Below are 13,890 nucleotides of genomic sequence, written 5' to 3' on the forward strand. Positions count from 1 at the left end.
ACAGTCTGAGTATTAAAAAGATGACTTAAAATTATAATGACCAAAAACAAAAATAAATTTCAATAACCAAGACTCTATGGACAAACTTATCTTTGACAACTAAATATTTTCGTTTACTAGCCAAATAGAAAAGTTACTAGCCAAACCTACATGATTTTTAGAATATGACATCTTTCTGTGATGAGTGTGCACATTATAAAGATTTTTCTATGTGTTTTTTAATAAGTGTAATTTAAAATATACAACAAATTTTATGTTGATACTTGAAGGTATAAACATAATTTCTTCAGGTATTTTTTTCAGCAGTCTTCATTAAAAAAAAAAGAGTATATTGTTCTATTAAACTTTTATTGTTTAAATAATTTAACTTTGTTTGTTTTATTAAAAAAAAAAGTTGAAAACATATTTTTCACTCATTAGTGAGCTTTGGAAGATTGTCTGTAAAAGAAATACAATCGCCGAAAGATAAGCGTTTCATTATTTCTAGTCGCCATTTTGAAAAATCACTCGCAAATGTGACTGTTTCACTCGCAATATAGAGCCCTGATAACTGTTGCAGGTTAAAGAATTATAAATTCTGCAAGAAACACATTAATATGAAAACCCATCATCAGAACCAAACATATATAAAAAGAAACTTATTAATAGTAATATCCAAGTTAACAATTTTGGACGATTAACACACCATTAATGTACTCTGATGTCCCCATTGATATACATATTCCTGACTAACCTGATAAGCAGCAAAATCTCACCCCTTCACTGTTGGAAAGTTATCTACTCTAAATAGTTTCTTCCAGTGATTTGATAGACACTGTTTTCTGCTTCCCTGACTGTATTAATGCACAGGAGTTTCGATGTAATGTGAACAAACATCTTGTTGCTTAATTCCCTACATAGTCCCCTCTAGACATGGTCCTAAATAGTAAGCCCATTACATGTAAGTGCCAATATGCTTTGTTTGGGGTGAAGTAGAATTTAAAAAAAAAAAATTGATAACTAGGTGTGTGTTATTTGGATTCATTGGACTACTGTTCTCATCTTGAGTGATTTTTTTTTTTTTCACAACATTTTGGTTGATGTAACCTCCTACCTTCTTCAGGTGTATCTTGTCGAACTCTGGAAGGTTTCTGTCAAACTTGGGAATTTGGATAGAATTTCGAGCAGAACCCTTTATTAACTTTACAGGGGTAGTGTGCTCTTGTTCCGCCTGCCATGACTGAATAGATCCAAATCAGTTCAACAAAATACACCTAAAGAAGGTAGGAGGTTACATCGACAGAAACATTGTGAAAATCACACTCAAGATGAGAACAGTAGTCCGATGAATCCGAATAATATGAATAACGAATCCTCATCTAAAAAAAAAATCAGAAACCTGATAAGTTGTATTCAATTAAACAGTTCTAAATATTCTAAGAACACTTGAATATGTAAAATAAAATTAGTTAACATTGAATCGAAACCTTCATACGTTGATTCGAGTTCACATCAGCAGAGTTTAGACTCCATTGTCTCTTGTCAACTCACACTAGCAGAGTTAGTATTGTGTACTCTCTGCCAGCCTGCAACAATATAGTTTATTAGGAAGAATGTACAATTACTTTTTAAAATTCATATTGCCATTAAATGAAATAAGAGGTGAAGTATTTTCCTAATATTCTCCCAAAACAGTATTTTTTAAAGACTTATTTTTATTATTACTTTGAATCATTTTTGGAGTCTGAACACGTTTGGATCCAAGATTTTTTTGCTAGTATTATGAATTGGTCTTGTGATAGATTTTTTACCTAGGTCTTATATCAATGTATATTTTTTTGTTAAAAAATCTAATATGATAGAGAGAGAGAGAGAGAGAACCATTTCTGTTGAGGTATCATTTGAATTGCAATTTCATTTTGTGTAGATCAATTTAACTTGTAGCACTGTAACCGAATCTGCTACAAGGTCTACAGTCATCCCTTTCAGCTGCCCACAATTGTCCAATTGTCTGTAACTCGTTGTTGTCCACTACACATTTAAAAATGCATTAAGTGCGCAACTTTAAGGAAATAACATTAAACTTTTGTACTATTGTGCATTCAATTGCACTTTTTAAACCACTAAAATGACATTTTGGTTTTAATAATTATGCATATCAAAAGCACGTTTTGAGAGTGTGATTAGTTTAAGGGATAATATTGTAAACTATGGAATTTTTGTATCAATTTTTAATCTTATCGGATCTAATTATGGTCATGTTTATGGTTATATGGATTTATGGTCATATAGATTATTACCAAAATTAGTACTGATGCTACCGGATCGGGTCAATTTGAAAATACTGGCTTCCTGATCTAAAATACATCAAGCATTGGTGTTCCCCCCCCTTCCCTTTGCAAAACTTCATGTTCTGCAAAGTCAAAAAAAAAATTTTTTTTCCTGTAACCAAACCAAACCAAACCCCATAAATAAATATTTGAAGATATAAAGAACATGAAGTATAATTTTTTTTTTTTTTTTCAAATTTAATGGATTTGGCATTAATAACCCAGAAGAATTGATATGCCATAAATCAAAACAACAAAATCAAACTCCACGAGCAAATACTTGAAGATATAAAGAACTTGAAACATTAAAACCTTTTTTACCAAAATGTCGGATTCAGCATTAAATAACCCATAAAGGGTTTATATATCATAAAACAAAACTATGCAGAATTGGTAAATATTCGATTTAAAAAGTTGTGAATAAAAATTGCGTTCAATGAATTGTAAGCGATAGGTATTGTGGTTTGACATTAAATAACCCCAAAAAGCTTGCTATCTCATTAAACAAACCAAACCAGAAGTTCATGATAAAAAGTTGAGATTTTTCTGGATCGCTTATTCTGTAAAATAGTGTATTGTTCAGCACGCAGGACGTGCTACTGTTTGCATTGCCAATTTGATTCTTTTTAAATTATCATACTGTCAATTTTTTTTACCACCCTTTCTCCCGGCATTTTTCACCAATAATGGTCTTTGTAATCATGGTGTTTTTCTTAATTTGAGTGAGCGTTATTGCTTGTTCTATGAAAACTCTGGAATTTTACAATTTTTATCCATAGATCTCCATCTTTTAAATCTAAATATCAAATCCTCCCACTATGGCCAAATAGCTCCACTGCCTTGTGGATGCTTTCGAAAAGAAAAGGCTAAGGGAATAAACTCTGACAAAAATTTAATTCGGAGTCCCAACAAGTGGATGGTGAGAACTGCAATACCTTTCCGGCAACTCCTGCTGTGCTAGCTCCAACCATATTGGCTTGTCTTTCTGTCATATTTTATCTGCTATGCCAAGAGAGGGACCCTGGTAACTAGGCAAACCTATGTCTCCTTATCACCCACCTGCAACTTGAGAGGCAACTCCAGCTTCGACCATGTAGCCACAGCAGACGTTGCAGTGCATCAGATGCAGAAAGCCTTTGTCTCATGAGACAGAAGGTTGCCATCATCATTATTACATTAATATTTTAATTACTAATCTTAATTCAACACAATAATTTTTTTTTTTTTACACGGTGGTCACCACTTATAGGCCCGGAAGCCACTCAGGAATAAGGGTTATTGCAAGTACAGTACGTTAGTGTGGAGATTTGATGAAGTGTTTACTTAAGGGGGTGGTTCATTAGGAATTTGTTAACGTTGGACTTGATTACATCCAAGTTGTAGTCAGGTGGGAAGCGGGCAGACGGAAAAGGTATTTAACTTACACTCACTTCTATTAACGAAATTTACATTAGATGCATACTAAATCCTATGTTCTTAAATTTCATAGAAAGCTTTGTTATAGTAACGTCATTAGATTATTATATGTATTCAAAATAAATTGCTTGAAGTGGCTGCAATTTGTACCTCTTTTATCTCTTTCATTCAACAATTTATCTTTAAATGGGAGGGTAATAATAGCCAATTTTTCATAAAGATAAGGAAAGTGGGATTCCATAGCATTGGAATTGAAGCTTTCTTTAAAATGTTCTATTTTATTATAGTTACTATATCATTTTCTTTAAAAGATAATACATGTTTGCATAGTGAGGTTCCCTCCATTCTTTCCTGGGTTAGTAAAGAATATTCTATATTTTCTATATCTGGCTTGAACATCAGTACAGGTAACCTCAATGGAATATTCCTCTAGATTAGGGTTATTTGCTGAGGACACAGTTTCTAAATACTCTATACTTTTAAACATTTTTCTTGTAGTGCGACTGATTTCTATATTTACAACTGTAGTCATTTCTGTTATTATCATGCGTATAATTGATTCTATCATTTATTTGTCTATTTTCTTTAAATTATGTGTACAACTATAACTAAGCTTAATGGTATTATTAATAATATATATATATATTAGTGGTCTGGCAAGGACACAGGAAAAAACTGAAGCAGCTGCCTTGTAGGACACTATATATACAAATGTAGGCAAATTTGGGCATATTTTATTGGTTTGAAAATATAGATTCTTTTTTTGCCAATTGTTATGAAATTTTAACCATAGAATAGTATTATAATCTACAAAAAACCTGCAAAGTTTCATGTAGTTTCATCCCATAGAACTAAAGATATAAGCGTTTCATATTCAAGTATAGATATATCAATATATATATATTTATACCACCTTTTTTTTTTTTTTTTGACAATTTTATAAGTTCCAAATCTATATTGATCAGAATTTTACAAGTGAAGGCTCATTGGAAAAGTAATGACCTGAATTGTGTAGTGTTGTATATGACATATGCCTTCAGAGTCCCACATTAAGGGGATCATCCAGAGCCTATTTTTGCACTTTTTACAGCCATAAAATGTTTCAATCATCATTTGTTTTCCTAGTTTTGCGTATGAATTACAAAATATCAGATATTTTCCAAAAACCTCTGGCTTTGATGGAGGGGAGACTAAAACTTGCTGCTATGGTTTCAAATTATCAAGGGGAGACTTGATTCCAAATCTTTCGCATATATCACCTCTTTGATTTTCATACATAAAGTAAATTTCAGTGTATAAAGATAATTTGATACTGTATTTGATACATAATCATACCCTATTTCCAAAAGAGGGGAGATATAACATATAAGAAATATTTGGAATCAAGTCTCCCCTTGCTGTTGTTTCAGATCATTTGAAACCATGGCAACAAGTTTTAGTCTCCCCTCCATCAAGGCCAAAGGTTTTTGGGGAAATATATCAAGATGGGTGCTCACAGCATTCATCTGATTAGGTGAAATATTTTTTTTGTATAAGACAAATTTGAAGAATATAAGTTATTAATCCATTAATCTTAAATAACTCGTACGTTTTTATGCAACTGTATTAAGTTAGTAACCCATTTTGTTCGGTTAGAGTAAGCACAAAACACTCACTGAATAGGTGCAAATTATTCTTTTCAGTATGAGTTCTGTCCTTGTAGTATTGAGCACATTTTTTTTTTTTTTACTTTTCTTTTGTCAGACTCATTTGTTTGAATCTGTATATTTGTATTTACATTCAGTAAATTAGTCTGACATTCTCTGACTTTATTATTTGTAATATGCATTCTTTTTTATGATTAGGGCTATGACAACAGCATATTCTTTTCATTGTTTTGACTCTCGAGTGTACATCCAACAATTAATCAACCGAGAACCACATCACTCTACATAAAAACGTAAGATATCAATGGATATATACCTGAGAATCAAAACAAGGAAAAGAATATGTTGTCATAGCCCTACTTATGATTTATGTTAATTTCTGCATGCTTTTTCTGTGTTTTTTTTTTTTTCATTATTTCAATTTTCTATGCATTTTTTTATTTCAATTTTCTATGCATTTTTTTATTTCAATTTTCTATGCATTTTTTTTTACAATTTTCTATGCATTTTTTTATTTCAATTTTCTATGCATTTTTTTATTTCAATTTTCTATGCATTTTTTGTTTTTTATTTCAATTTTCTATGCATTTTTTGTTTTTTATTTCAATTTTCTATGCATTTTTTGTTTTTTATTTCAATTTTCTATGCATTTTTTTTATTTCAATTTTCTATGCATTTTTTGTTTTTTATTTCAATTTTCTATGCATTTTTTTTATTTCAATTTTCTATGCATTTTTGTTTTTTAGTTTTGATTTGATTTTGTATGAAAATTTACTTTTTTCTTGCTTCTTTAATATTTTCTAAGTTTGCATGTTTTGTTATTTTGGGAAGCCATTTTCTTTTTTCACTTTTCTTTTCCCTCAGAAAGAACAAACTTTCACTTCACATTTTCTTTCTCGCTCTATAATATCTGCCTCTAGTGAATCATGTTTGATCGGCCAATATTTTTATTTATCTCACAATCTTTCAGCATCATCCCATTTTTAGATGTGATTTTAAATTTTAGTTTTTTTTCCGTAAATGTAGATGAAAATATTAGCAAATATGTGTAGGATATAAAACGAAATGTATGGATTTTAAATGTTTTTTTTTTCTTCCTACTATCAATGAAAATTTATTTTGGAAATTACATTAAATGAGAAAATACATTTATTATAGTTCAAGAATTTATTTACCTCTTTTAAAGGTTAGATGCAAGGTTAGGTTTTGAAAAGCCAGTGCACTTGTAATTATCTCAGTCAGAAGGTCTAAGGCCGACTGTGACTCTTAGTTTTCTTACAAATCTCACTCCAACTCCTTCCAAAACCTTTGATTACACAACACTGGTGTCCATTACTGCGATACCCTTTTTTAAAAAAAGTTATGTTAAAGGCAATCTTTACCCCCATTATAGTTATATTTAAAAAGTAGAATGCTATTGTCACCAAAGTTTTTGAATTCAAAACTGCATGCCGTCACAAAAATCCGAGAATCTATCAACTGTTTGTGTGCTACTTTTGTTTTAAAAAAAATTAGAATTTTGATTGTTCATTCCCACTACCAATGACCAACTATCGTCCAAATAGAATGCTAGCAGTGATTAATAATAAACTAATCTCTTCTAAAAAAGAAGATAAAGCCTGGGAGGGTGGACCTGCTGTGACTAAACAAAACCATACCTCAACTCAACAGGCAAGGCCACTATTAGTTAGAGACGAAGAACAATATAGGTCAAGGCCATCAGTGTCTAATTTTTTGTTTCCTTAGTTTCTTTGAATTTAGTTATTCTTGTACTTAAGCAAATAGATGAAATTATGCAAATGTTTCTCAGAAATTAGATTTTAATAGTCCAAAATAACCTGTATTTTTCTCCGTTTCCTCTGAACTTAGACTAATAATGAGCCAATATTTTCTCATTTTTAATATTATGTAATTTCTAAAATCATACAACCCTTGATAAACCTATGAAACATCTGAACGTATAATTTTGTTTGAAGTAATCTCTTTACTCTCCCACATTCTATAAAAAAGGAAATGATTAAAACTCCTAAAGTTATAATGCATTAAAATTATGAATTTGAAAAAAAAAAAAAAAAAAAAAAAAAAAGATTAAAACCCCTGATGCTGGTGTTAATTAAAAATTCATTCACTAAAATGCATATTGTATAAGTTTAAGTATTAAAATAGCCGTACTTCAAGTTAGATTAATCAAAAGAATCTTACAGCTCTTTTTCATCCTGGTGTAACTGTGAGGAAGCACTCATAAAATGTCATTGTATTGAAAAAGTAGGTAAGCTTGTAGGTAAGAAGAAATAGATGTAAGCGAATAAACTTTCGTAACTATAAAGGATCTACTGGAAGAGACTGGCATTATTATTTTATAATTTTGTGAAATATTTTCTCAAAATAGGGTTAGTGGGCCTATTTTGAATGACCAAAATGCTTTTCGTGCGGGTTTTGCAATGAGGTTATCCCAAAATGAACCAACAACAGCTGCCAACTTCCATTTTGATATTTGGATAATCTTAATCCCCATCTGTTCCACTCTTGCGAAATTTCAGATCTGTGAAAAACGGAATCACGAAACCACCGAGGTAGGTTCTTCTCATTCGTGTTGCCTAGATTTTTTTAACCAATCCTGTGCCATCTTTTCTGAAACCCGCTATCCGTGAGTAATGGGTTCGTATTGTTTATTCTGAAAACTTAATGGATATATGTATATATCTTTCTATGTGTTTAATACTATATATATATATATATATATATATATATATATATATATATAGCTTAAGGTATGAGATTGAGTCACGTGCTCGTTCTGTTTTATTTGTTGTTATAATTTTATACAAATTCACACGCATATATATATATATATATATAGGAAGAAAAAATACCTATTTTTCTTGTGTGTATAATATATATTATATAGAGATGGATTTATATGTCGGAAATACTGTGGTGTTCATTAAGGTTACAAAGTCGATAGTTATAAGGCCAACTCTGACTACTAGCTTTCTTACAAGTCTTGCTCCGATTCTGCAACCCCAGTGTTTATTATTGCAGTGCCCTTTTAAAAAAAAGTTATGTTAGAGGTAATTTTTTTCTCCTATTGTAGTTATGTTTAAATGTTATGCTGTGGTGGTGCAGCAGGGGGGGGGGGAGTTATTTTTATTTGAATTCGAAACTGCATACTATCACAAAAATCTATTTGTTCTTTTATGGTTCTGAATTTTAGAGATAACGATTGATTGTTTATATTATTTGGCTCCTTTGGACTTCTCATCTTAGCTGTTGTTTTCTCAATGTTTCGGTCGATGTAACTTGTTCAGATGTATCTTGTCAAACTTAGGAATCTGCAGGTTTCCAGTGGAACCCTTTATTCAATCGACAATGTTCTCGTTCAAAAGTTCAAAGTAATTTGTAATTGTATTTTGAGTGTCGACTGCACTGAAAATTGCACCTTTAACCACCAGAAGAATGTAACTTGCAACTGAATTTTACCAAATATTTTATCCACTATGCCATAGGTCCTTGTTACCTCTGTTGATTAAACAGTTTTGTTCTGGGCTTATTCTCAAGTTTGCCAGAAAGATTCCAGAGTTCGCTAAGATACACCTGGAGAAGGTCAGAGGTAACATTGACCGAAACCTTGTGAAAAAAACACTCAAGATGAGAACAGTAGTCTGAAGAATTTAAATAATATGTATTTGCTGTTTGTGTGATCTTTTCGTTTTCACAAATTTCAGAATTTTGTTCCTTCCCGCTACCAATAACCTTATTTATAATGGCTATCATGCTGGCCAGGTTCGGCTGGCTTCCTTCTAATTGTATACAGTGTCTGTGATTATCGCAGTCCACTTTTGCCAATTCTAAGCTCAGTCACATGATATGGCTAGCCAGTCCAGATTCCATAGCTGAAGACCAACAACTTGTAAGCCTGATAGTATTGCTAGGTTGCTTTTGATTGTTGCTGCCCATCAACACATCTGAGCCAGCCTGGTAGAGAAAAGTAGGACCTTGTGAGTGAGTACTCCCTCTGTCTGAGATTCAATTATTGACAGAAAACGTAAGTTGCTATTCTAATCACACGTCAGCAGTGAATTTAAAAAAAAAAAAATTTTATCGACAAAGGAGTCGCCATTTATCAAGGCCCAGAGGCACTCGAGCATAAGACTTATTGAGTAAACACTGATAGATGGTGAAAATTGCTTATTTACAAGGACGGCTCAACAAGAACTTGTTCATGCTGAACTTGAAAACAACCATGTTATAGTCAGTTGGCAAACAGCTTTGTGGTACTGTATTCCGCAGACAGCAGCTCTGGAAAAGAAGCTTTGCTCATATAAAAGAATACTTTCTGAAGAATCATGAATGTTTAGTCAAAAATTTATAAAAAAAAAATATCCAAAGTTTTATTGTGTAAAGATTTTTATTTTAAATTTGTTTAATATCCATTTTGTTAGATTAGGTCAGACTAATAAAATGTACATTCAACAAATTCTGAAAAGAAATTGAGTTTTGCCAAGGCCATCCCTATAACAAGCCAGGTGATCATGCAACTGATGTCTTTTTAATGAGGGCAATATGAATTTTCTTCAATAATTAGTACAGCTGTAAAAATCAGAAAATTTCCTTATCGGATTAGTCTGATATTTTTGTTTTACTAGTGAAATAATGACCACAATGAGCTAACTGATAAATTTGACCATTATTGATTAATTCTTATAAATGAAGAGACTTTACTTTGAATAAAGAAAACTTTAAATTTCTTGAATAAACAACATTGTCGATATAAAAAGAAAACCTTACAGATTGCCATGAAACTTTTATAAAATATATAACTAGCGAAATTTAGTTTAAAAAAATATTGTTCTTATGCATTGTAATCAGATATAAAAAAAATACATTTGAAGTAAAACACTATTACATAATTATGTGTCGTAGAAATTAGTAAAATTACAAAAAGTGATAAAGTAGAAAAATAATTGCACGAAAAAAAAAAAATTTATCGAATTATGTTGTTTTATTGGTTTAATCTATTACAGCCAATTCCATGATAAATGGACTTATCTCCCTTGTTTTCACTTCACTTGTTATTTTAAATTAAAAGATGTCATAACTATTTCATTGTAAAAAACAAAAATAATAGCTTTAGCAGATCTTTTACTCCATAATTTTTGGTAATCTTTGGAAAATTTACTAATTCTGACATAACATAACTATGTAATAGCGTTTTTACTTAAAATGCATTTTTTAAATATCCAATTATAATGCACAAATATTCAAAGATTAAAACAGTATGAATATTTTTAATGTTTTATGTTGAACAAGTAATTATCAATAAAATTCAATCACATACTTATAACTGAAATGTAATTTTTGAGATAATACAAAATTTGGAATAAATTTCTGAATTAAATTTTCTGAGCAAGCAGTGAAGTGCTAAGTTAAAAATAAATCTTGCTTCCAAATATGAAATCTCTAGGCCTCTTATAGGGATGATCTTGGCTTTGCCTTTTTTTACCTTGGTGCTTTTTAAGGGTTTCAAGATTGTAATTTTTGTCTGGCCTCTCGTTCCTGCATTTATTGTTATTCCCATTTTTTGTTAACCTAAGAAAACCCAAGTTGATTTCTATTATAAATTAGCTTGTTAATCATAAAAACTCATTGGCTGCTTGCCATTGCAAAAATAAAGAATATATTTTCATCTGGTGCTTGTTCGCAATAATTATAAAATATCAAAAAAATTGAATCTCAACTAAAAACAATGTTATCTACTTAACGGTCATGTCGAAATTAGTAGCATATATTAAAGTAGAAAATTATTTATTAAGGAAAATTGCAAGTTTTATTTAAGTATATAAGTGTATAAACGATTCCAAATTATGAGTTCTCCCATGTTTAAATTACATTTCAAAATAATGCTATGAAAGTAAATGTCTTATGCAATAATGTAATAATGTTACTAATTTTGATATGACATTGCTTTCCGTTAAAATTGACATAAGTAGTTAACCTTTTAGTTGAAATTCAATGTGTTGGTTTTTGATTCTCATTATTCCAAACAAGCACTTTCCATGTTCATTTACAAAATGCTTAACATTGGAAAAGGATAAAATCAACACAGCTTAATGGAGTGCATGTCTCGCTCGCTAGATCCACAATGTCTGTTACAGCTGCTCTTCAAGATTTAGGTGTGCATCTCTCATTCTCTGAGAATTGTGAGTTCACAGCCAAAGTTCTTGCAACAGGAGTTTCATATCCAAGGGGGGAGAACTTCAAACAAACCACTAAAATTATTCTAACAGTTACACACACACACACACACACATATATAGGGATTGTTATATATAAAAAATAATTGTCTCATTTTGTTTATGAATCGGAATGTTTTCTGCTACTGCTAAGGTGCACATTGAATGCGGATGGGTTAACTGAAAGCGTTTTTATTTATTTTTCCTGGCAACATTTATTGGCTTTGAAAACTGATTCACCAGCTTTGCCTAACCTGTCTTGACCACCCTCCCAACCCTGGCAACGTCTATTTTGGTAAAGTAACAATATAAGTGTATAGTAATATATTATAATATAGAATGTTAAATGCCTACAAATTCAATCATTTCTTTTAGACACGATTTCATTTAAGTAGCCATTCAACATATTATGAAACTCTATTTTGGGCACTTGTACAGTTTAATCAAGACATTAAAAAATGAAAATATCGAAGAAAAAAAAAAAAAGGTTATATTGTATGTATCCGTTTTGGACTGAAGATGTCCGAAAAAAAACTTTCATTTAATTTGATTGAGTAGTTTTTTTTTTTTTTTTTTTTTTTTACAGCGGAAAAACACGTTTTTATGAGAGCGCGTTGAAGTCAACCATTGTGAAAATTTTTACCACGCCACGGGGAGATAACTCCATGTAAAGCACCGACACTCCCTCCCCATCTTTAATACTAGCTTTTCTTTCTAAAAATCGAACCTTTTGCTCGGTATCATAACAAATTGTTTTTTCGCTGTAAAAAAAAAAAGAAAAAAACACTTGATAAAATTGAGTGAATTTTTTTCCTGGAGAACTTCGTTTCATAGCGGATACGAACAATATAACCTTTTTTCAATATTTTCATTTTTTAATGTCTTGTGTAAACTGTACAAGTATCCTATTTTGTATTGAGTACTTTTGAAATACAGGAGAATCCACCCATGTTTTAATATATTCTGTTGAATAAATATATATATATACATACACTCACTCACATAAGACAGATCATGAAAAAAGTAAACCACTCAATTTTATATCAAACAAACTCAAGTGGCATGCTTCATAATGAATTGATGATAACTTGAATAAGAAAAGGGAAGTAATTCATGTGGCACACATGTTCAAGCAAGCACCAAACTTTTAATAAGATTGAATCCACATTCTTTCAAAACTACAATATTTTTTTCTAAACTAATGTCTGAAAATAGACAAACATGCTTGAATTATGTGTAATAAACATTTAAATAAAAAAATTAATGCAAAATATTAAATAATAAGCAAGTTTTTAAAAAATAAGTATCGGTAGTTCTACTTTGTCTGACTAATAAATAATACCAAATCCTCTGTCAATTTTCGGACTACAGATTAGAAACGCAATATATAGGGAATTTGAACCTGTGGAACAAATTCAATTTGGTTTTTAGACAGTAAAAATAGATGCTAAGAGGTTGAAATTAAAAAAAAAAAAAAAAAAAAAAAAAAAATTGGCATATGTAAGTTGACTTAAAATGCTCTTTTACGTACTAATATACATTTATAGGTTAAACATTATTTTTAAACTTTTTATGTGCATGGATGTGGCTCAGGGGGTAACAAATAAGGCTGGAATGCTATGTTTTGGTTTTGATTCTAGCTGATGGGACCCAAGTCCTATTTTTTTTTACTTTTGAAATGACTATTGAGTACAATATAAGAATCGATAAAGAATTGATTCTATAATAAAAAAAAACAAAATTAAAGTATCATACTTAAGTGTATTTTACAACTGGACAAGTGTGTGTGTATATATATATATATATATATATATATATATATAGTTTTAATAAAGGAAATGGAATAAGTTGATAAACATGAAACAGACTAGTTAAAATTATAGATACAAAGATATGTTGATAGTTATAAGTTCTGATAGAGGAAATAATGGATTGTCATTAGCACAATGCAATAATTTTCTATAAAACAAGTGAAGCATGCATTTTCCCCCGTGAGTGCACAGTGTACGAGGCATAAAAAAAAAATGACTTAGTTCAGCACCCACCTCTCATTCAGCCCCAAAAGTCCCCAGAGGACGCCAAATCCTGGTGAAAGTGATCAAATGGTGCAGTTTTAGGCCTTAATATACAAGGTGACCCCAAAAAAACAAAAGCTAAATGGAGGCCATCTAGAACATATGCTGTAGAACGGAGAAAAATAGGCCAACGACCCTAGTGTTTTGATGTGATGTTTTGAATATAATAAACTAGTTATGATCAAAGTTTCCTTTAATTCGGACAAAACAA

The 13,890-nt window shown here is 30.6% G+C and overlaps 1 protein-coding gene across 1 annotated transcript in view; it reads left to right on the forward strand.

Moving 5' to 3' along the window:
* Nucleotides 1-13,890, forward strand: part of LOC145247921 (dynamin-1-like) — a 372,083-nt gene that overhangs the window by 345,691 nt on the left and 12,502 nt on the right. The window contains 1 exon segment of the mRNA XM_080109558.1: nucleotides 7,912-7,944. Within this exon segment, the coding sequence (XP_079965684.1) occupies nucleotides 7,912-7,944 (33 nt within the window).

This window comes from Euprymna scolopes, chromosome 26, assembly GCF_053919585.1.
Source record: "Euprymna scolopes isolate OS-2025 chromosome 26, ASM5391958v1, whole genome shotgun sequence".
In the NCBI taxonomy this organism is placed as follows: Eukaryota; Metazoa; Mollusca; class Cephalopoda; order Sepiida; family Sepiolidae; genus Euprymna; species Euprymna scolopes.